This window comes from Aythya fuligula, chromosome 17 (assembly GCF_009819795.1).
Source record: "Aythya fuligula isolate bAytFul2 chromosome 17, bAytFul2.pri, whole genome shotgun sequence".
Classification (NCBI taxonomy): domain Eukaryota; kingdom Metazoa; phylum Chordata; class Aves; order Anseriformes; family Anatidae; genus Aythya; species Aythya fuligula.
Window position 1 is genome coordinate 13539398 of NC_045575.1, and position 24107 is coordinate 13563504.

At 35.2% G+C, this 24107-nt stretch overlaps 1 protein-coding gene across 2 annotated transcripts in view; it reads right to left on the minus strand.

The window, feature by feature from the left end:
- Positions 1 to 24107, minus strand: part of ADGRD1 (adhesion G protein-coupled receptor D1) — a 157196-nt gene that overhangs the window by 128632 nt on the left and 4457 nt on the right. The window contains exons 3-11 of one of the 2 annotated variants that reach the window (XM_032199049.1): positions 23644 to 23727; positions 19835 to 19930; positions 16912 to 17034; positions 11098 to 11277; positions 9646 to 9900; positions 5804 to 5868; positions 4621 to 4776; positions 1914 to 1973; positions 537 to 654 (exon numbers count right to left, since the gene is read on the minus strand). In XM_032199049.1, the coding sequence (XP_032054940.1) occupies positions 537 to 654; positions 1914 to 1973; positions 4621 to 4776; positions 5804 to 5868; positions 9646 to 9900; positions 11098 to 11277; positions 16912 to 17034; positions 19835 to 19930; positions 23644 to 23727 (1137 nt within the window). The remainder of the gene's footprint in view (positions 1 to 536; positions 655 to 1913; positions 1974 to 4620; positions 4777 to 5803; positions 5869 to 9645; positions 9901 to 11097; positions 11278 to 16911; positions 17035 to 19834; positions 19931 to 23643; positions 23728 to 24107) is intronic. The other variant, XM_032199050.1, reaches the window with a different exon arrangement.

Consider the following 24107-nt stretch of genomic DNA (forward strand, 5'->3'; position numbering starts at 1 on the left):
AGAACAGTTCAATTACCTTCACTACCTGTAGCATCCTGAAACAGATGAAATTAGAGTGCTAGGATCTAAACAGTAGTAACAGAAAACAAATATATATATATATACACGTATATATATATATATATCCTAAAAGGTTTAAACTAGACCTATCATTTGCAGTCCCTTATTCCCAAATTAAAGTTTTGTAGTATCCATACATCTGAAAGTTTGAAGCACTGTGTAAGAGCTCTAGGCACAACTTTAATAGTCTACTAGTATAGTCTTTGCTCTACTATGCCTTTAATATAGTTTTCTTGGATTAATTTAACAGAATTCATATGATAACCCCTTCCTCAAATAACCTCAAGAAAGTTCAAGTACAGTCAGAGCCGATTACATCCGGACTTTCTGCAACTGACATGTTTTTTATTCAAAATAAAAAAATTGTTTTGATTTCTTCTTTCACATTAGCAAAGAAGGGGCTGCACGTACAGAAGTGTTTACAACACACACAGATAGTACAGAGAGAAAGGTAGAACATTTCTGCTAAATCCTACCTGCCACAGATGATGTGCCCTCAACAGTTAGAGGTAATGTGTTCTCTTCCAGATTGCGTGTCATATGCACCATCACACTGTCAATAGTTTGAATTAAACTTCCAAATATGTGAGCAGTCTGAGGGAAGAAGAAAGAGAAGGCTCTACAACAGAAGAAACTGTGTTTCATAGCACAAAATGCCAAGGTGCCAATGTTAAATTCCCGTGTGACTCATTGTTTGACTGCCCAAAGTCAAATCTGACTTCTCCATAACCTTTTCCACATATAGGGGATTAAATCTTACATAAAATGATGCCATCAGAGCCTGATCTTATAAAATACTATGTTTTATAGTGTCTCCAAAGAACTCTGCTCCCTTCAGCATTTGACAGTCAATTATATTCAGGACTGAGCAAAACGATGTCAAGAACTGAACAGATTATTTTGGCGATATATAAAAACTTGTATCAGACACTCATTGAAACATAATCTTACATACATTTATATCCACAACTTTCTTTCATCTTTATAGAAACATTCCCTAATATAAAGCTGTGTTTAAAGTGTTTATATGTCCCCTGAAAAACAATCCTCAACACTAAAACTTGATGCATAAACCATCAGAGTGAATGTATGTTTCAGTGAAGAAACCTATTTGATTTGAGATCTACTCATACAAGAGATAACCAAGAATTTTAGGCTAAGAACTTAAATCCATTAGACATCTATGTCTTAACATTTTTAGGATTCGGTAAGACTCCAATTTATATTAGTAGCCTGTCCCCTTCTCTTGTTTTAAAAGATTTTGTCTATTAAAATTGAGATTCAAATAAAATTCTCAGAAAATTCCTGGATTCCTCATGCAAGTAGTTTTTCACACTCAAAGTTGGGCAGGTGACTAGAAGAAAAAGATCATTAATACAAGTTGCTTTTCCCTATATCAGTTGTAACCTCTTTCAAAGTTTTACTCTCTAATCTAGGTAAGCACCACTACATATTTCATGTATATTGAAGACAGTCCACCTACAAAAAAAAAATACACAATTATGAAAGTTCAGTGCTAAAAAGCCTATATTTAGGTCAGAAATTAAATACCAACTATTGACAATATCCGTTATTATAACCTAAATGCAGTTTTAGGTTATTTTATTCATTTTGAAGTATGTGGAAGCAGGAGCAGACACAGCTCCCCTACTTTAGCCCTGAAAAATACATTATAAAAGAAAACATATTTGTTTTGTCTGTGGATCTTTACTTCAAATATGAAAATGACATACAAGCAAATAAGTCATACTGCCAGCTGTAGCAGCAAGAATAATAGAGGTAACCAATTTCATTACTGTCTACGTGAAGTCATGCACCTGAATTAACCTACAAATCAAGCCCATTTGTCTTACCTCAGGTATTTCGAGCCAGTTGGGCAACAGCAGAAAGTCTTCAATGGCTTTTAAAAATGCCTAAAAAGATTAAATAATCAAATATAGCTTTGTTTTTCTTCAGTTACATCTTGTAGGCATGCAAAGCACATCCCTGCTAGGATTTCCATAGGTTCATTTTAAGACAACAAATCCATTTTCATTCAAGTCAATGAGTCACCCCCTACTGCAAATGTTCTCATCATGTTTTGAATGGTGATATTTTAATTTAATAGTTTATTTATTGAAAGTAACACCACTGTGAAACTCCCGAAGTTCAATCGTTACACTACAGCTGCAGTGACAACACTACATCTTAGAGGAAAGAGAATTTATTCTCCTAGTTTATCTAAACTCATATGACATTACTACCTCTTCATCTAAGATTAGATATTTAAAAAGCACTGTATATAAATCTAGGCCCCATCACCTGTTCTATTATGTGCTTAACTTTTGCACAAAGAGGTTATTTTTGAGGTCAAGATTGGTCATGGTTGGCACTGTTTTTCATGCCCAGCACAATACAGTCTCTGCCCTAAAGAGTCTTGCTGACAAATAGGAGAAAGAAGACATCGAAAATGAAAAATAAAAATAAATAAATAAATAAAAATAATCCACATTCCTGCTTAAACATCTCTGCTCTATTCAAACATCTTAAAACCTATCAGGAAGTATCTCTTTCCAGGCCGCATCATCACTCCAAAATTACCGCAAAAAAGCAGGCACTGGAAAAGGAGGGAAAGCAGGAGGACTGGAACTGCTGGGCAGAGCAGAATTATACCAGAATGCTAAGTAAGATTTGTCAGAAGTAACACATTATAAGAGTGTCAGTAATCAGACAGTTTATTGCATATCACTTAAATCAAATTTTCTTGTGCTATGAGGCATGTGACAACCAGTAGAGAGATAACTGTACAGAAAATAGCATGTGTGCTCCGCGCTTGTCTTTCAGGGAATTAGCTGCAGACAATACAAGGCCTAACCATCAATCAGACAAGTGACAGAGGCTGTATGTATGATCAGGACTCTTGTGTTTATTTCCCAAAATAGCTTTGCTGAAGATAATCATGTCCCGTTTTTCTGTCTGCACATAATTTTCATGGCACACAAAGCAGCAGATAGCATGAATGAACAACCAAATGGCAACTGAAATGATGTGGGAAACAGGTACAATATATGACAGGATGATGTTCCATTTTCAAATTAGAGCCCACATAAAATTTTCAGCGAAACAAAGGAAACACTGTATTAGAGCTTTTAAGAATGGTTTTTGCTCCATATTAAAATGTGATCCACAAAATCCAAGCTTTACAGTTTGCAGATGCTAAGCCTTTAGCACAAACTAGCAAATGCTACCCCTGTATTTTTCAGAAGCATTTATTTATATTTTTTGTCAGAATAAATAATCCTTGTCACCCTGGTATTACCAGTGGGCTTGAAGAAACAATCACTGGTGAGGCCAGAGCTGATTACTGTAATAATAGCTTTCTAGCTTGCTGAAAACAGGGAATTAGCTGTCCATCGTTTTACAGAAGGCCAACTTTATGTTGTCAGAAAGTGACCCCCTTGTCTGCAGTTCAGACTGCAGAAAACGCTTTTTCTTTTCTTCCTTTTTTTTCTTGTTCTTTTTTGTTGGTGGTGGGGAGAGAAAGGAGGGGTGGTGGGGTGGTATTAGCCTCAACAAATAAAAAATTACTGAATTAAGCTTTAGACCTTATCTTGTCATGAACCAGTTTTCAGATTTGTGATATGACTACACAGAAGTCCTGGCTGTGATTGGATCCCTGGTGCAAAATAAAGCCATTAACCAACAAAAGGCTGAAGATACCTATACCATAAAGAGGCCTTCTCCCATATCTTTCCACCTCCAGTGCAGAACTGGCAGAGAAGGACATGTGCCTCTGCCCTGTTATTTCAGAGTCCAGCAAGAATGATGCATGACTTTACAAAAGGAGGACAGGCACAAATTACCCTCTGCTTGCTTACTACAGGAAAAATAAAAGCTTTTAAAGAAAAAATAAAAGTTGGGCAGACAGAAGTAACTGATAACATTTTAACCTTACAGTACAAGTATGGATCTGAAATATTAAATTGTAAGCATACACTTGGGTGGTTACCCTGCACCAGACTGTGATGAAGCCACATCTAGAGTGCTACCAGAATCAAAGTTATGATGGTTTGCCATTAGTTCAACCATGCCTCCACTTTGCTGCTGTCACTGCTTGGATTATGGTGTCTTTATGCCTTGTGCCTGACAGGGAACAGTCATACTCAGCTGCATTTTGAATCATTAGGGCTGTGCAGAGAAAAGCTGATTTATTTTTTTCCCCCTGATTTATATATTATTAATTGAATAAACATATTGTTGAAAAAAAAAAATCAAATTATTTTCTCCTTCTATGTTTTCTGCTTAATTAATAATTTTAATGTGCATTCATAGTTACAAATATTTATAAGTAGTAAGTATTATGTAAGGTTCCCAAGAACTAATTTGTTTTAGCAACCTTTGAACTTTTTCTTTGGTTGAAGCTTGCTGTTTGCTTTGCTATTTACTCCCTAAGTAGCCACTGCTTTTTTCATATGTATTTTCTGCAATCAGCAAAAACTTTCAAAGTTGCATTCGATATTCTAGTTCCTGGAGAAATTTCAGTGTTATCTGGCTCTGCACACAGATTTAAAAGAAGTTTACCTCTGTCAGGCTTAGAGCAGTATTTTCTGACAAGGATTTGTTGGGCAAGCTGAACGATACATTTTCCAGGTAGTCCAGCATGGTGTTGGGGGACTGGAAGTTCCCTCTCTCCTTGGTCAGATTAGTTATGATGGGATGATAGGCATTTGTAGACAGCTGAGGGAGAGAGATAAAACCATCAGAACTTATTCCAAACAGCAGACATTAGTTATGGTGTTTGCCCAAAAGGGGTCTAAAGGACAGTTTTTAGTTCTCCTGGAATCACTAGCATTTCCGGGCAGTGCAACCTGAAGACTTAAGCATTTCTTAAGCATTTAAGATTGTAAGCATTTCTCTGCCATAAAGCCTCTAAACAGAACTGTTTACTTCCCAACCCATTACATAAAGCCCAGTATCACTGGGTGTGAAGGGTTTTTCTTTACTGTTTCTGTATTGCTGCTTTTTGTTTGTTTTCCTGTAGTCTGAGGCATAGTGAACTGCTGTGATTATACACAGGAGGCTACGTACACTAAAGGAAAAAGGAAAGCACAAGAACGGATAGACAGGAGAGTCAGAATATACATGCACAACTTAATTTTTTCATTAGCAACTCAGGTCCTATCTGAAATGGTTTCTGTGAACAAGAAGAAAACTAATAGAACTTTGACACTCCAGATAGCAAGAAAATGAAAATACCCTGGAACAGCTAATTGCATGTAGGCTGACTACAGCTAATTGTATAGAGACTGCATATGAAAAATAATTTTTGTTTAAATCTTTTTCTTAAGTGCATTAAGTGCATTGTAAATAAATGAAAACTAGCTTTGTTATTGTGGTGGGCAATTTCTTCTAATTTTCAGAGGAAATAAGAAAAGTTATCTAAACGTTTTTGAATTTCCTGTTTCTTCAGAGCTCACTGAAATACTTGTTTCTACCTTTTTTTTTTTTTTTTTTTTTTTTTTTTTTTTAGTACAGAAATTATTTTTATTTAACAGTGAATTCCCAATATCTGTCCTACACTTAAGGACAGTTCTCCAATATCCAGTATCTTCCAATAGTAGCTGCAAATGCTAACAATGCTTTTTAGTACTGAAGTACTAAAATAAGTGCCATTAATGAAAATTGTAAAATGGAGAGGATATGTAATTCTGTAATATGTAACAAATTCTAATGCTATAGAAAAGAGTTATGTGGACTGTCCTACCAAAGGTTTTGCAGTAGTTGTCATCATAGACCATGGAAGTGTTGAAGAAAGCAAAACTTGCACACCTAGGAAAAATACATACAGAAATGAGTTCAAAATGTCTGTGTGTATGTATGTATGTATATACATTCCCACTGCAGTTCCAAGCAGTTCTAACTTAAAGCATTATATTTGCTGTTCTGTGCAGTTTACTTATTTACAGTATTAGAGCTACATAGTCTTGTTTAAACAATTTCAGGTACCGTTTCTCTCATCAATTTTATATCCACATCTTTATACAGATAAGCCTTGTAATTTAGTTTAATTCTTAAACACTTAAAATTAAACCTTTCTCTGCAAACAGGAAGTTTCAAGTGTTTTATCTCAATTAAAAAAAAATAAAAAATAAAAAGACAACTAAGACAACTGCAAGATTAAAACATTGTCATCCATCTTCCAAGGCAAAGTATTTAGGGAAAAAAAAAATTGCTATGTCTTATCAGAACTAAATAATAATCTGTAGGCACTTCTGACAAGTTCATATATCTCCTTGCTGTATTATTGCTGTATTATGTATGTATGATAAATTCTTTAGAAAAGGGACTAGGAAGACTCAGACATCAGAAAAAAATGAGACTCAAGTGTCAAGTATGGTGCCCAGATAGATGCTAATTTGTTTAAATAATTATTTACGTCTTGAATATAAAGTGCTTGAGTGTCAAATAAAATCATGCACATACAGACAAGTTCAGAAAGACTATTCCTAAAAATAATAAATAAATTAAAAAAAAATCTGTGAGAAAAACTGAAAGCCAAATATTTCCATCACATTCATGAAAACGGGGGTATCAGTCAAATAAAAGAAAAAAAAGTAACAAGGGTCAAGGAGTCACAACAGCCTTCAGTAGCAGTAGGAGAATATTGTGGATAATGTCTCTATTAGGTGTTTTTAAGTTAATTTGAAGCCCCAGCAAGGTTGCTGTTAATCAGATGGGCTTAACTGATGAATATTCCCTTAGCACCCCTTAGCATTATACCCACTGAAAATTACCATATAAGCATGTCATAAATGATTTGTTGAGACAGAAAGAATAAACTCATTTTGGGATGGTTTCCAGCTACTCCATTTTAAAAACATTGATTCCTTTCTGTGCAAGGGGATGTATTGATCATTTGTGATAGAGAAATAAAATTTTCTTCTAATCTGCATCTTCCTAAGAATTTATGTTTGCCCAGGAGTATGGTATTTCAGCACAATCAAACAGCAGTGGCATATATTGGACACATTATTTTCATTAATCCACATGTAAAATGATTATTCATTCTGTTAAGGAACAGGCTATCCTATTAAGTTTCTTATGTTAGACCACGTTAGCTCAGCTTCATCCCTGCTTTAAGTTTTACAAGGTCAATAGATACCAAGGTTTGGTTTATTGTGTTGGTTAGTATTGTAATATCCATTACTTCCTCTGAGAATGCCCTAGCTTCAGTTATTTAAAATTGGAAATTAAACCAAAAAAAATCTAATCAGTCTACTGCTTTGAGTGGAAACTCAAAGTGCTTTTAGAGTACTGTGGTGGTTTTACCGTGCTGGGCAGCTAAACCCCACAACCGCTCTCTCACTCCCCCTCCTTTAGATGAGGAGGGGGAGAAGTAAAGCAAAGAACAACTCACGGGTTTAGATAAGGATAATTTAATTAAAGGGAAATAATTATAATAAGTAAATAAAGACTACCATGAACTAAACAATTTAACTAAGGGGAAGTAAAAGGGAAAAGGGGAAAAAGGGAGGAAAACAAACAAACAAAATAAATGAAAGCTATATGGAAGTGCAGAGGAAAGAAATTACTCTCTACTTCGCACAAATGAGCGATGATTGACCACGTCCTTGAAGCAAGGCCTCAACGCACGCAGCCGGTGTTCGAGAGGAGGACCGACGTCTTCTCAACGAGAGCCCACCCCTCCCCTCTTCTTCCTGTTTCCACCTTTTATTGCTGAGTGTGACACCACATGGTATGGAATATCCCTTTGATTGGTTTAAGTCAGCTGCCCTAGTGATGTTTCTCTCCTCACTTTTTGCCCACCCCCTAGGAGGGTTAGAGAAAGGCCCAATGCTGTGCCACTGCTGCTCAGCAGTAGACACAACACTGGTGTGATAACACTGCTGTTCCAGCTACAAGTACAGAGTATGGCACTGTATGGGCTGCTGCCGGGAAAGTTAACATTCCAGCCAGACCCAGTACAAGTAAAAAAAAAAAAAAAATAAAAGTAAAAAAAAAAAAAAAAAAAGAAAAGCTCATCAAGCTCATCAATTTAGATGTAAGAAAACCCGCAGTTCCTCATGACCCTGAACCAACACCTTTGAATCAAGGTTTAAAAATAAAAATAAAAATTGTGGTAAACTCACAGAACATCAAGAACATTTCAATGCAGAAATCAGGGAGTCTGCTATGTAGCTTTCCAAAAATCAACAAGAATGGAGATGAAGAGTACTATAAAATTCTGCACTGCGTTCCAAAAATTTGGACTTCAGGAGAATCAAAGGGTCAAACTGCTACTGCAGTCTTAGAAAGTTTAGTTATTAGCATTAACAAAAGCACCTATATATTCTGAACTATATTCAGTAGGACTGAACTGCCCTTTTCCAAAGTGAAATATAGAGGAATGGAAACTTACATCCAGAACAGCATTTGCGTTCCTGGAAAGACCTTTCTGTGATGCCTTAATTATTTTTGAGTGTGGGTAGGATTTTCAACGTGGAATAAAAAAATTATACTTTCCATATCAGATAAATTCTCTCAGAATGTTTGAAGACATTCATAGGAACCACATTGTAAAACAAAAAACTCGATTTCTATCATTTGTGTTGCAAAGCAAATAGGCTGCTTCATTACATATTAAATGAAGGGCTTCCTTTTCAGTGGTTTCAATTCTACTTAAACTACTCTATATTTTCCTAATACATTTTGTATTTAATTTGATCGCTATAATCAAACCTGGGTGTTACAAATGCATGCATTCTTATTTCCAGGTTTGCATCAGTAGTGTTATTCAGAGTTTTCATTGTGAAAATGTTTCCCATGTGCTTAAAAGCACAAGAGTGATGGGTGTAACTGCTTTAGCTCTCAGTAACCCAGTAAGAATAAGTGAAAGCAGGGAAACTGCCACTGAAACCAAATGTTACAGATGGCCCATAGTTTTATTACTCAGATAGATGTTTTCTAATAGTTACTCACACACAAACACTTAATAGCAACAGCCTTTTTTATACTGAAAAGTCTATAATAAAGATCATGCCTGACAGATTACTGGCCACTGTCTTCTAAATCTTTGTTCAAATACTGATTTTCTGCTGCATGTATTATGCTTCAACTGATATCTTTCTTTTCAGTTCACAAATACAACTTAGTTACTAAATCTTTATTGTTTCAGGAACTCGCGGGATAAGCATTGTTATCCACATCTGCTGGAATCACTAAGTGACTTGCCTCTAAAGTTATACAATGACCAGAGTACTAGAAAACTATGGTTGATATTTCTTAATACTGTTCTGACTCGAGTCTAATTATTGCTCTTCTTCACTTGATCTTAGGGGACCTAACAATGACTGTATACTTCTGGTTTCAGTAATTTTATTTTATTTATATACATACATTTTAAAGGAGCTAGAAGCCCAGATGAGAAGACTGCATATTCAAAGACAGCTGAATGTTTCAATCACTTTAATATCTGAATTTTTCTGCTTCTACAAACTACTTTCAATGGCTGAAAAATTAAAAAAGAATACAAATCCTACACACTAAATATTTTTAAGTCAACTTTTGCAAAAGAGAGCCTTTGACAACAACAGTGTATATACTCACCAATAGCAGCTGTAAAATACTGTTCAATTTCATTGGGGGTGAGTGCCCTTTCCCATATAATGAATTCATCAAATGCCCCATTCACATAGCGCTTAGTTTGATCCCCCTCTGTCCCAGTCAGCAGATTTGCCTTGGGGTCTCCATAATCATAGAAAACTTTCCCTTCTGGATCAGATGTGTTTAGAGTTCCATTGACATAGACTTTCAGTCCTTCTCTTGATTTCCAAGTGAAGAGAATATGAGTCCAATAAGGACCTGCAAAACATTAAGTCACGGTAAAATCTATGAATCTTTTCCATTTAGTGTCTCTCCTATTCAGGAAGTTTTTGCTGACTTGGGCTATGCTATAGAGGTATGTAGTAAGTGCTAAGAGTGAATTATGGAATGCTGATGTCATGTATATTAATCTTTATACACATGGGGAGGCCCATACTTTGGCAGAATGCCTCTTAGGTTTTGTCTGAACTCTTAGTTGGGCTCACTGCAGTTCCATAAATTATATTTGGTGAATACTATCGGCCAAGACTTGAACTCTCTTCAATACTGTCTCAAAATACAATTCAGCAAGAGCTCCATAAAGACTGCAAGAATGAAAGAACAGGAAAATAGGCTAATTAAAAGCTGCCAGTTTCTTTGTTACACTTCAAGGGCTGAAAACATAATATTAATTTTTATTTGGATTGAATAATCCACAAATATGCAGATTTTTTATACCATTTAACAGTTCTTCTCTTAAAACTGGATTTCTAAACTGATTTATTATACTTTATAAGACTTTATTACTATGAGGTGAGAAAGTCCTATATTCCCAGTTTGCAAACAGTTAAATTAAGGCAAGAAAAGACTTAGTGACTGTCACTAGCATTATTAGAAATACAGATTTTTTTTGAGTCACTAGGTAATACCATTTGCAACAACAGTTTAGATAGAAGCAGTACGATATGTGATATCCCAAAATGATTATTGATACCATGCCATGACATGCAAAATTTGATACTCAACAGCTAATAAAATGACCAAAGCACATAACACCCATCAGTGCAGTGGATGCAGCGGAGGTCTGCTCACCTACCCAGTTTTAGAACATATGGAGAACTCCTAAGGATTAACCTGCATTCCTCACCCAGCTGTTTCCTTCTAAGCACTCATTAATATATTGATGTCAATAAGAACTCTGCTTCCGAAAAATGTAAGTCAGTTCCATGTATTGTTGTTGAACAGCAAATGTTCTGTAGTACAGTATCACTGAGTTTTCTGATCATATTTTCTCTCTCCCTCCCCCCATGAAGAGAACTGTTAAGCACAGAAATCTGTAGGTATCTTTATACACCTACTTTTCTTTCCTGAAGATGTGCTCTTACCATTACACCTCTCTGCAAGAACAATATAAAATATAACAAAAAAAAAATGCATGAAGAAAAACAAACAAACAAACAAACAAACAAAACTTACCTGGTGGACTAAAGCTTGCTTTCCACTTCATCATTGCATTCCCACGTGTGTAAAATTCTACTGAACCTTCACCTTCATTTGAACAGATTTTGAAACCACTAGAAATTACTTGTCCACCGGAGGCAGGGGGAAACTTAGCCTGCTGGTCTTGAGTCTTCCAGAAAAAGGAAAATGTTACTCCTGACAGAAGCAAGTAAAAGGCAATTTTTAATGAGAAACAAATGTAACTGAAAGTTTCTAATATTTTAAAATGCAGAGAGTGGGAATGTTTTTGAGCACAAATCCTCTGCTCGCATAAACAAGAATGGCATTTTTTGAACAAAAAATGTGGTAATAGTATAAACCAAATAAACATCTATTCCTTGGTTTTGCATCATATACATGTATCCAGGACAGAACAGCAATCATCTCTTCCTGGCTAGCTTCTCTCAGTTAGAACTAAAGCTTCTTGAGCACCAGCAGTAATGAAGTCTTTTTCTCTCACAGATTTATGCTTCCATTCCCTATACCTCTCTCTCCAGTCTCCTTACCTTCTCACCCTTACTATGATCCCCTTTCCTTCCTGTGATTGTTGTTTATTTCAGAACACATTGATTTCATCTCCACTTTCTCACCCAGCACCTGTAACTTTCTGTGATGGATACCATATGCCCGTAAAGCAAGAAGCAGTACATTGACTACTTCCAAGCTACTGGCTGCCGGCACATCCATGCTTACTGAGTAGCATCCATTCTTGATTACACTTTAATTATTCTTAAAATGTTATTACCTGTCTTTTCACACTTCAGTGCTCCAGTAATTGCTGAAAGCAAAGAAACAGTGTAGAAGAAAAAGATACCAACACATACAGAGCCACAATCACAGCTGCAAGATTCTCACTTACACATTGACAAAGAATCCCTCTCTAAAATGCAAGTGCAATCCTGTGTGTGCACATGATCAGCTTTGTTCACAAATAATTCTGCTAAATCCACCATTTTACTGTTGTATTATAAAAACTGAAAAACTCCTCAGATTGCACACTAGTGAAGAAATATTTCTCTAAAGATTTCTGTTTCCTTAATAAAGGTTACCTCAAAGGCCTCAACAGAAACACGAGTGACAAATTGAATGTCCCTTGCACTTCAGAAGTTCTTACTCACTCTGCTGTTCAGGTTCTACAGCTGAATGCAATTACAAAGAAAATGGCTTGACTAAATAGCTCCTAAATGTGTTCATCTCAGAATTTATAGTGCTAAGTGCTAAGAATTCTCTAAATTCTCTAAGTCTAAACTGCTTGCTTATATCAGGGTCAACAGCAGAGCTCAGTTGATTTTTAAACATCACCACAGGTGAAGGTTTCACAGCCTCTCTATGCAAACCGTCCCCGTGCTTAGCCGGTGGCACGGCAAAGAGCTTTTTCCTTAGCTCTAATCAGAATTCCCTGTGCTACAACTTGTCTGTGTTGCCTCTCACACTATCATAATCCTAACTCTGCTTTATGATGCTTGGGTAATTTCAAAAGGTAGTGCACCTCCAAGACTGTTCGACACCAACTATTTCTATAACCACTCATCAGGTAGTTGAAGACAGCCCTCAGCGTTCTCTTTGCTTCATGGTGAATATTAAAGACCTAGGCTTCCCTCCCATATCATATGGTCTAGCCCCGTAAGTTATCTACATAGGCCTCTGATGGACTTACTTGACCTGTCAGGCACTGCTCTTAACCTGCTGACTGGGCTGTTTTGAAATGTTACTCTGATGTAGTCTAATATGTCTGGATGTTTTTATAGTGATCAATACCTGCAGATTGCCCAAAAAATATGGACTATGGCAATTTACTATCAGTTAGCCTAGCACAGGCTAATGAAGTCCTCAAATTATTACGTCCATTTCTTGTTAAAACCATAGTTTGTTTGATTGTTGTTTTTTTGTTTTGTTTTGTTTCACAGTTCTCTGATCAAAGATGTAAAAGTCTTACATAAATCAATAGAATTACCAGAAATATTCCCCCCACTGCACACATTATGCACACATAATTTTTTATACCATTCAAATATTTTTTGTTACATTGACTCAGCAGAAAATTTAAAAATTTATCCTGCAATAATATAATAATTTAACTATGTAGTAACTTTCCTAACTGATCTTCCTGTTTGTTCTCCTGGCAGCACCCATTAATTTATACGAGCTATACAGCATTCCCTAAATGTTTTATGCATGATAAAATAACCACCATGGAAAGGTTAATCAATCATCATTAGTCTCTTAGAAATCAATCAGTATATGAACATCATCAGTCCCAGTTTGTTAGATCTCAATGCTTATGGGTTTAAAGCTATAAATGCTGTGAACTCCCAACTGAAGAATTTGATGTTTGCTGTAAGCAACTTGCAATATCCTCATCGGCCCATATTCATGTTTCAGTGTCTTTAGCAAAGAAGTAATAGGTTGAAACTCTAATCCAACCCTCCTTCTGGAAAGCTATGCACTTCCCTTGCATCTACATACAATTCTTCAACACTCTGGTGAAAGGGCCACCAAGGCTGATCATGTCAAGCAATTATTGCTATTGATGTGATTCCTTTGACCAAGTATCTCATGATCTTCTCCCAGCTATCTTCACAAAACTTCTGTGGAAATGTTGTTACCCATCTTTCGAGACTGCAGAGCTGAAGTTAGACCAAGTTCTACTGTATGCCTGCACTGAAGTTGTTTTTCCCCATCTTTGACTGTCCATCCTATTGGACTTCCCTGTAGCCACTGATCATCCTGTAGCCATGAAAAGACTGTGGATCTAAATCCTTCTTATGTGCACCCTATCACTTCATGAAATAGAAAAACTTAAAATAAGACTGAGTAAGGCACACAATAAAAACTTCACTGAAATTTAGAAAAGCAGTTTTTCCCAGATAGCTTGACAGAAATAAATCATTTTGGGTCTAACATATTAAGTTTTGCATCACCAGATTCTCATATGAACCTTGAGTAGGTAAGACTTGCTTTTAGCTTTAGAGAAGAAAAACTAAAAATATATAGTCATAAAAGAGCAAGAAGGGGAACTTAAAACTTATAACTAAAAATATGCTGCAGACTTATTTACAATAATATGCATGACTGCACCTGATGACTAAATCTTTGAAGGTGTCTTCGAGTCAAAGAGAATTGCGTTCATCATTAAGAAAGGTACTTCAAATTTTATGTGCTGTTATTGTTTCTCTGAATAATCTCTCATTAACAGCAAACAAGCAAAGAAAAAAAAAGAAAAAAAAAAGAAAAAAAAAAGAAAGCATAAACCTGAAAGCCAGACTACATATACAAAGACTATTCTATTGATGACATTTTTTAAAAATGTCATCCTTTTGCTGTACTTATCCATAATACAGCAATAAGTGTTTCCAATAGGACATTAAGGAACATAATTGTTAACAATAATTGACATTATTATTCCTGTTATTGGTCTGTACCAAGGGAGATGTGAGGATCTGAGACTTCCCAGTTAACCAGCTTGGGAACTTGAGCCTCCTAGGGCAGACTATTCTATGGTTCTTCACAATAATCTTAAAGCCTGGCATTAGCAGAATCAACCAAGCTTTGCTTATTTAAACTGTGGTCCTTAGAATTGCACACAAAATAAAATTTAGTCCCTGACAACTTTTAAGAGGGAGCATAGGTCTTCTCACATATATGGCCCAGATTTCCAAGCTTCATTAAGCCTTCTAGTTATCTGAAACAAGTTTTGTGTTCACAGAGCTATCAGGAGGTAAAAAGCTAAGGTATTTCAAAACCAACCAAGGAATTCAGATATCCAATTTCTGTTCAAATCAACAGGAAACCTGTCACTAGAACAGTTATAAAATATTACTTTGTCAGAACATTTATATATCTATGTCACAGGTTAGATAGCTAAGGACTAAGAGCAAGAAACTTAATGGTGGGCTACTTCCATCTCTCTAGTGTCTTCCATATTCACTGTGCTTTATGATGCTTGAGTAGAGGTGCTAACAAAATGAACACTAAATAAACTTCTCATTATGCTGAAAGGTTCAAGGAAGAAGGAATTGTATGTGGGTAGGAAAGCCCATCAGGAAGGTGTTCTCTGTATGTTGCAGAGCTCTTTATTATTTTTTCTATTGTATTCAAACTAATGATTAAGAGAACCTTTTCTTGCATCTTTCACAAATGTTTCTTTTGGCTAAAAATGCCAATTTAATGAGCCCAAAACTGCTCAGAGAAAACCATTATTTAAAAAGTGCTTGAGAAAGAAGGGGGAGGGGAAGGTTTCAACATTTCAAAAACAAGAAAAATGTGTTTTCTCAAGTCAGAACAAGAGTTCTGAAATGTTATTACATTTATGCTAGAAAAAACTATTGGGATTTTTGTTTCATTAAATATTTAGATTGTAATACTTCATCTGGAAAAATCCCAAGATCATCTCTGAAAGCATCTCTTCTAAGCATACTTAACACCAAATCCACACAAATGCAACAAAATATATTTACATCAAAATATATTTAAGAAACATTATGCTCATATAAAATTAGAGATCATCATCACGTTTAGTTAATACAGAGACAAACAGATACCTCCTTTAGATAAAGGGGTGTTGTCTTTTTATTTTTTATCTGATATAATGATTAAGTATTCACTATTTATATTTATTCACATTTTATCTGTTGAACATTTCAATGTTTTATGTTTTTAAAGTTCTTTTTTTGTGAGATTGGGGGGAATTATCTATTACTGTAAAAATGATTGGAAGTAGAAATAATACAAATCATCAATTATTTTTACTTTCTGGCTGTATGAAGAATATATGAAAAGATACTGTAAGTATCAGAAGATATGCCTGCTGTGGGACACTGAAATATCTTTTCTAATACTCTCAGATAACATTTGTTCACCATCTGCACTCCAAGTTTCTTCTTTCTTAAAAAAATAATGCATATCTTAAAATAAATAAATAAATAAATAATCCTATATCAAGTAACGTTACTAGCTTGAAGAATGGCCTAAAACCAATAAAAGCAAGAAAATTCAGTGTTAATAATATTGCTTAAGCTTAGGGCCTTCTGGAGGTTACATATAGAAAAACACCATTTTCCACTAACCCTTCTACTTCTACATTTTAAGTCTTGAGTGCACACAATGTGATAGTGACTGGTATTATGCTTGTTTTTACAGAAACATACATTATTAATCTTGTGTAATCAACTTGTTGTCAAACCTGTGCACCCTTATTATACATGTAATTTTGTGGCCTTTGCCTAAGAAGAAAGGGAAGAGGGAAAAAAAAAAAAAAAAGAGAGAGAGAGAGAGATTTATGCATCTGGAAAAGAGATTTATGGAAATGGATTCCAAGACACCTGAGATTTAAAAAATAAAAATAAAAAAAAATAGAAATATTATCTCCAAAGATAAGTTTGAAAAAAAGCATTCCTGCTCAAATGCCACAGTGTAAGGCATAGTCTCCAAAACTCCCAAATTTCAAAACTGCAGAACAACTTATCTGTTTGTCACACTGCATTTTTTGTAGCACCATTAATCTTGGTGCCAGATGAGAGATTTCAGGCATTGTAAACTTATTTCTGATTTTGTTTGAATTAATTATACTGTAGGTCACTGATCTGAGTAGTTGGTGATTAGTTATAATCCACATTGCAGTTAGAAAATACTACATTTTCAGCAATCAGCACTCAATTGTTTCTTAAGCCAATAAAAAAGCATCAAACTAGAATTTTAGAGCCCATTTCAATTTGGAAAGAAACTATGATTATTGAATTATATAATTTGACAGAGAAAGAAAAGCAAATATTAATTAATTAGCTTACTAACCTTCAGGTCCACAGACTTCTGGGTTGCTAATGCAAGAATTTTGATAGCTTCCAAAGAAGAGAAAGGTAACTCCTTTCTTTTCACGAACGTAAATTCCTTTGTTCACTAGTCCTTCCACAATATCTAAAGGAAAAGCAAAATATAATTTAACATTTATGTAAATTAAAGCTTGCTGAAAATGTGATTCTAACAGACTCAGACACTTGCTTATCTAAACTACAGGTTTTCTTATTTAGTTGTTTGGGTTTTTGTTTGTTTGCTTGGTAGGGTTTTTTAATTATAAAAAAATGCAGATGTTACTTTCATTTAAGGTTTTTAAAAAATTATACTTATGTGCCTCATCCACATTCTTCCTTAACTAAAACTTCTTAATGGAACTCATATACCCAAAACAGAAACTAAAAATCATTATTTCAATGTAGTCTGAATAAACCATACACTTTCCAGACTTTTGAACTCTGGACACATCATACAAGTATTTCTGGCTTGTTGTTAAGTAGAGTAGGTCAAGAAATCATTTATTTAAAAATGTAAGAAAACCGTTTTTTTGTTTTTGTTTTTTTTTTTCATTTTTGAAAAGGAAATTTTGAGATAAAATCCAATTTTATTTTAAAGAAAATATCTCAATAAATATAAATCACAAGTTATATTCAAAAGGCAGAAAAATATCTTTCAGACATATCTTTCAGGTATGGCATCATAGTAATTTATAAAGGGTTTTTCTTTGTCTAACGGGGACAATGACTAATTGTCTAGTGATTTAATTGTGATTTTCTTGTGACCTCTGCCCTAAAAAGCACTGTTTATTCATCCCCTACTAGCTAAAACATATGTGCAAGCCATCATGATACTAAAATAATATAACATATTTACCATAGAAAACCTTGCTAAGATCAGAGAATTTGGCTGATAAATGACAATGGAAAGTTCACCTCATTTGTTCCAAGATAAAAAGTGGACTAATATTAGCAATGAAGACTATAGGAAATCATGGGAAAAAATAATTCCACCAAGTTAAAAAGTCTGTGTTTCACAGAACACAGAATATTCCATAATTTATTTCTGAGAAGACAGAAGATAATTGTCCAGTTTAGAATATAGCCTTAATATCATTGTAATAGGAGGTCTGAAAAGATTGTGAAGATTTGGGATTTTAGTTTTAAATACACCTCTCTACAATTTCTTCTGAAAAATACATTGCTAGGGGAAGAATTGCTCAGAAGGGAAATATCTGCAATGAGGACATAGTCTTCTCTGAAGAGCAGGAATTGCCATAGAGGTGCTGCTTGATATTTGAAAACAGAATGAGATTGGAATGGAAATGAGGAGCACACAAATGGTCTACAACTAGTAAAGGCTGGCACATGAGGGACTTCCCTCAGTATTTATATATGTACTTCTACCTGACTTAACCTGAACTTTTTGCATAGCAGAGCATGGTGAAAGTCATGTCAGAGTGGCACAGGTAGCACTAGGGAGACACTGTCTATGTGGTTGTCACTAGATACTGTTGTCACCGCTTTGTGTTGGTGCATCTCCTCATGCAACCTGTGCAAAAGGCAATCTCATTTCCCAGCTGCAGACAACAAGTGGGAGTAAGGACCATCGTAATGCTGACCTATCAATAGGAAAACACCACTCAGGGACACAGCAGCTGCAGCATAGCATAACCCTCACTGAACATATGTCCAAATATTTTTTTAGTTCATCCCAAATCTCAATGAAAATATCACCATTTTTAAGTATCTACCCCTACTTTTGAGCAAGAAGACACCAAATTGTCTAACTGACAGATAAAATTCAGTTCCTTTTAAAAATTAAAATAGTATCGAGTGAAGCAAATATTTCTAAGTTCTTTTTAAATCACTTAAATTCTGAATTAATCTAGCCAGAATAAATACCATAAGGTAATGTATTCCCATTTCCATAGCATTTCCTTTGCTGTTAATATCACTCTTTTTAATGTTCATATTGAATACATCTTATTATGTGAGAACTATGCAAATGGCCTATAAAGCAGATAAGTGAGGACTGAAAGAAATTAGGGTCGTTTGAAGTTCATTATTAATAGAGTTCACATTTGCCAGCATACTTTTAATCTCAGAGAGCAGAAAAATAGTATTTTTAGTGTTCTAATACAGACCTCCTACTATCGGAGCAACCCAAAATGACAGTTCTACCATTTTCATCTTCCTCCTCATGTCAGATTTTCTAACAAAAAGATATGAGTTAATACCTAATCGTTAAGTAGACAAAAGGTCATATTTCAATTGCTCAAGTCTAAAGCCTGATGACTTCAATTAAATGATTTTAGCTGTACCTACACCAGCTTAATCTTAGTTTCCAATCTGGCGGGTTTCTGCATGCAATGTTGTTATTTTCTGTTATTCCTTCCAACTAGTATGTAGATGTAAAAAGAAATCATATATCTAAGATCTGTGTCTACTTATTTATTTATTTATTTATATATTAATCAAACATATTGTGGTTGACAAGTTTACTTTCAGGATTGGAAAATTCACTTGCATCTGTCTTTATCTCTTTTTCACCATTTCATACTCATTTTTAAAGGACATTTTTTCTTTTCATCTTGAAAGAAAAAATAAATCAGCGTATTTGTTTTTATATATTCCTCTGAAATATCTTCTGTTTCTTTCAAGCTTAATAAAAATATTTCAGGTTTTTGAGGGCTGCTGGGGTCCATCCTTCTACAGACTGCTTAGCAAGGGGATTTGTCTCCCAGTAATTCAGACCAATTCACTTCAAATTGCAGGAATGCTTTTTCAATCATTTATCTCAGCATACACATAGATCTTTACCACATGACCAACTGAACCAAAACTCAGTGTTAACTTTGAATCCAGTGATACAAGAACCATCCAAGCTTGACAAATGCAGAACAAAATAAAATGTAAATCCTCACCTACAGTTGCAGAGAAGTTAGAGTAGGCAGAGTCATTGGTATATACAAAGGTAGAGTTATGGGAAGGAAGCACAGTGAAGTTGTGGATTCTTAGAGCTGGGTGAAACAACAAAAAAATAAGCAAATAAGCAAAACAATGAATAAACACAATCAGAAATGAAATGACCAGTTCATATCTCTCAACATGACACAGATCACAGATGTTGGTCAGTGGCCTTTAAAATTATCATATGATCAACTGTCTCCAATAATTTGTAAGTAGTACATGAGTGTTGCATCCTTTAACTACATAACTTAAGAAAATATAGCGTCACTAAAACCATTTTTAATTCCTTAAAGGAACAGAAAAGGAAAAACTATAAAACAGTACAACTGCAACCAGATAAGGGGCTCTGAATACAGTGAGGTCAGTAAGGAGCTATGCAGTTATAACAAAAATCATTACACTGGTGCAAAAGTTATGGTCAATTCAAGTTCTATGTTCTGTTCTGGGTTCCCTAGCACTAGACATACTGGAGAGAGCCTGGTGAAGGGCCACACAGATGTTGAAGGCACTGGACACACCAGCAGAGACTGAGACAGGTGGGGTTGCTCAATAAGGAGAAGCGAAGGCTCAGGGATTTTATCAGTGTGAATAAACACCCCATGGAAAGAGTAAAGATAACACTGAACTCTCCCCAGTGGTATCCAGTGAACAGATAAGAGTCAGTGGGCACAAATTAAAAAACAAGTAATTCTACTTAAACATAAGGAAAAAGCTTTTTAAATTAAGAAAAATTATGAGAGGGTAAGAGACTGGAACAGGTTGTCCGGAGGGACTGTGGAGCCTCCATCCCTAGAGATATTCAAACCTCAACCAGAAAGCCCAGAGCAACTGGCTCCAGCTCACCCTACTCATGAGCCTCCCAGGGGGTTGGAGGAGACAATCTCCAGGTGGGGCGTTAAGCTCATCTGTCCTGCAGCTCTGAAGTCTAAGGGCTGCTGGCAAACACACACTATCAACAGGTTTAAAAGGACAGCATCAACATTACAGGGTTTCTACCATTTTGCCTGTTATGGTTTTGAGAGCCATCAAATTAATTTAGGTATCCAACAATAAAATTTTATTTTTTTTCCCCTTCCACTTAAAGGTATCTTGCACACAGTAATTATTTACCTTGGGCAGGCAAATAGATCTTGATGGAAAGCCTGCATAAGTAAATAGAGACATTGACTGGGGATTTAGACCAACTGGGCTCACAGGAGGAAAAAGCAAATGCTCAAAAAAAAATAAATAAATAAAAATAAAAAATTCAATAGAAAATGCATGGAAAACTAGAGGGCATATTATAAAACCTGAACATGGCCACATATTTTCTTTGCTATATTTTAAGTTGTTTGTTTGTTTGTTTGTTTTTTTCCCTCCAATTGCTTCTACTGCTTTTATTGCTATGATAACCAAAAAAATAATTTGCTGACACTGTCTCTCACAACACAAATGCATTGAGAGATATAAATCTGGCTTCACACACAATGACTTCAACAAATAAAATGGATTAACATGATGGACAGATTATGATATTTCAAGTATTTAAGAGAAGAAACATGGAATGAAAATAATTGCATGAAATTATGATGAATGGGAGAAAAACAAGAAAGGCTAGCAATAAACAGAAGAGTTGTGTAATCAGAATGGTATCAAAAATAGAAAATTGTCATGGGCATTAGATTACAACAATAAAGAAAACTTTCATTGTATTTCAAAGTCATATATCAGATAGGTACATAAAAAGTCTGCTGGAAGCAGTTGAAATAATACCCATGTATTATAAGACACAATATATGCAACTGCCAAGAATTTGAACTATCCACTAGAACGTTAAGGAAATAATTCAACATTGTCAAAATTGCACTGCAGAGAAAAGGACTTCTGGCTACTAGGATCCTCTGCAAACAATAGCAAGAAAACGTCCTCCAAATCTTTTTTTTTTTTCCTGCAGTCATGCTGCTGGCTCATTTATAAAGTTCTTTAACACAGTGTCATAATAGGAGTAAGAGACAATTGCTCATGTAAGCCAGCCCTATTCATGTAAGAGAAGGCCTGTAGGATCAGGAGCTTAATATATTCTGCTTTTACTCTTCTGTGTTACTACTGGAAAGATTTCTGAATTGTATTGAAGTAATGTAATTTAACAAGTTTTGAAAAACAATCTAACTAACATCAGTTATGCAATTACAATTTGTCCAACAGCTGTATGTCATATTAGATTTCATATATTCCTTTCAAGTACTTTAAAAACATCTTGATAACACAAATGCTAAAACAATGCTAGATAAGGAGTGCTTTACTCTGTTAGAAAGTACACGAGGTCCACTGTTAGAAAATTACATTAATACACTGTTAAAAATCTCATATGGTAACTTTTGCAGGTCAAATTATGATCCTATTGAAGTTGGTGGGAATGCTGCCATCAGCCTCTAATGGGAGCAGAATATTGCCCAGATTTATTTCTGGTCAGCCAATTTAATTCCGTTAAGAAGTTTCCTGGAAAGATGGGTCAAACAGTTTGAGTTTAAAATACTTGAGCACCTATGGAATAAAAGGTTTCAGATATTTATAGAATCTTTACCCCATTTAGGAACAGAGATTGATCTTGCAATTTTTTGTGTAATAAATAGCAATAACTTTGTACTTGTGTAACATTTTTCATACGAGGTTGTAAAGGTCCCTAACTCCTGATTTAATCTCCTGCAGCAATCTTTCTGGGAAAAGATATTACAGTCACCAGCAGTAACACTGCTGCTACTCTTCACAGTAGCACAGTAGGCTTGATGGCCAAGGTAGTCAGCCATAGTGTAAGAAATACTGGGGAATGTACATATATCAGCCCAACCTGGAGCTGGCTAAGTAGTTGGAAGAAAAAACAGTTCTCATGTGAAAATTACTAAGGGATTTTTGAGCCTCAGAAGGATGCAAAACGAAGCTGAAAGTTTCATCTGAAAGGTGCGACCCTACAAGCTCGTAACACAGCAGTGGGGTATTTTCCTCAGTCAAAACTCCATGAGTTACATCCCCTGCACATCCCTAGGAAGCTCTCACCCCACTTTAAAATATCAGAATCAGAAAACTGCTGAAACCAAAGGACTACATTTTAAAATTATTCCCTCTGAGATCCTAGAGTTGTGACAACTGACTCAAATCAGTGAGGGTTTTGTTTTACCAAGCTTCACATGGTTTTTGCCCAACTGGAGAGAAAAAATCATTAAAAAAAGAGAGAGAGAGAGAGGAGAGAGAGAAATAAACCTATTGCTGCAATACAATTTTTAAGGAAGTATCCAAACCAAATAAAAATGAATAAGATATATCAGATATACCCTTCTTTTTCTGTGCATACTATGTTGCAACTTTCAAATATGTCTGCAGAGTTTAGGCATCTAACTCCTTTTAAAAATCTAAAAGTATCAGGCATTTCACAGCTGCGCATAGCCAAAGATCTCAGTACTGAGCTTATTAGTGCATATTATGCATGTACCAAGCCAACTAATAACAGTGGTTATTTCATAACTCTTTGGATCATAAAGCATTTCTCTTTATAACCTTAACAATGCATAGACAGACCATAAAATGTCTGAGAATACTCTATAAAAATCAGTTCTCAAATACAATATAATTTGGATATCAAAGCACTGCAAAAAACATTAACTTTAAAGAAAATCTCAACTGCCATGTTAAAAAAAGCTAACCACTTTCATTTCTCCTGCTCCCTATCCACTACAGACTGACCACAAATACTTATGTTATTGCCATTGTCAATGAGTCCTTTGTCTACCTCCATTCGTATCCCGAAACTCATGAATTCCATCCACATCTTCCAATGGCCAGTAATGGGAAGCTGATGCAAGAACTTTGAACCCTTTCAAGGAAATACAGATGAACAGGTTGTTAAAGTAAGTCCCAACAAGGATCGTAGCAAGTCTCCACAAAGAAGAACAATAAAGAAAGTCAATAGGTTAAGTAAAACAAGATATTGCATATAAATAAAATACTGCACATAAGCAAGACCATCAAAATGGCAGAGATTAAAGATATCTGACTGATCACTGTAGAGAACTTCTGTTTTTAAAATTCAACTGATTTTCATTCTAATTACACTTAAAATACGTAACCGTCTCTGACCAAATCTCTGCTACTGTATCAGGCAGCATTCATCAAAGTAATTGTTGGAGCTGGCCTGATAATTTTAAGATGCCATGCAGTTTTTTAAACCCATCATGGATAGTACAATGCACCAAG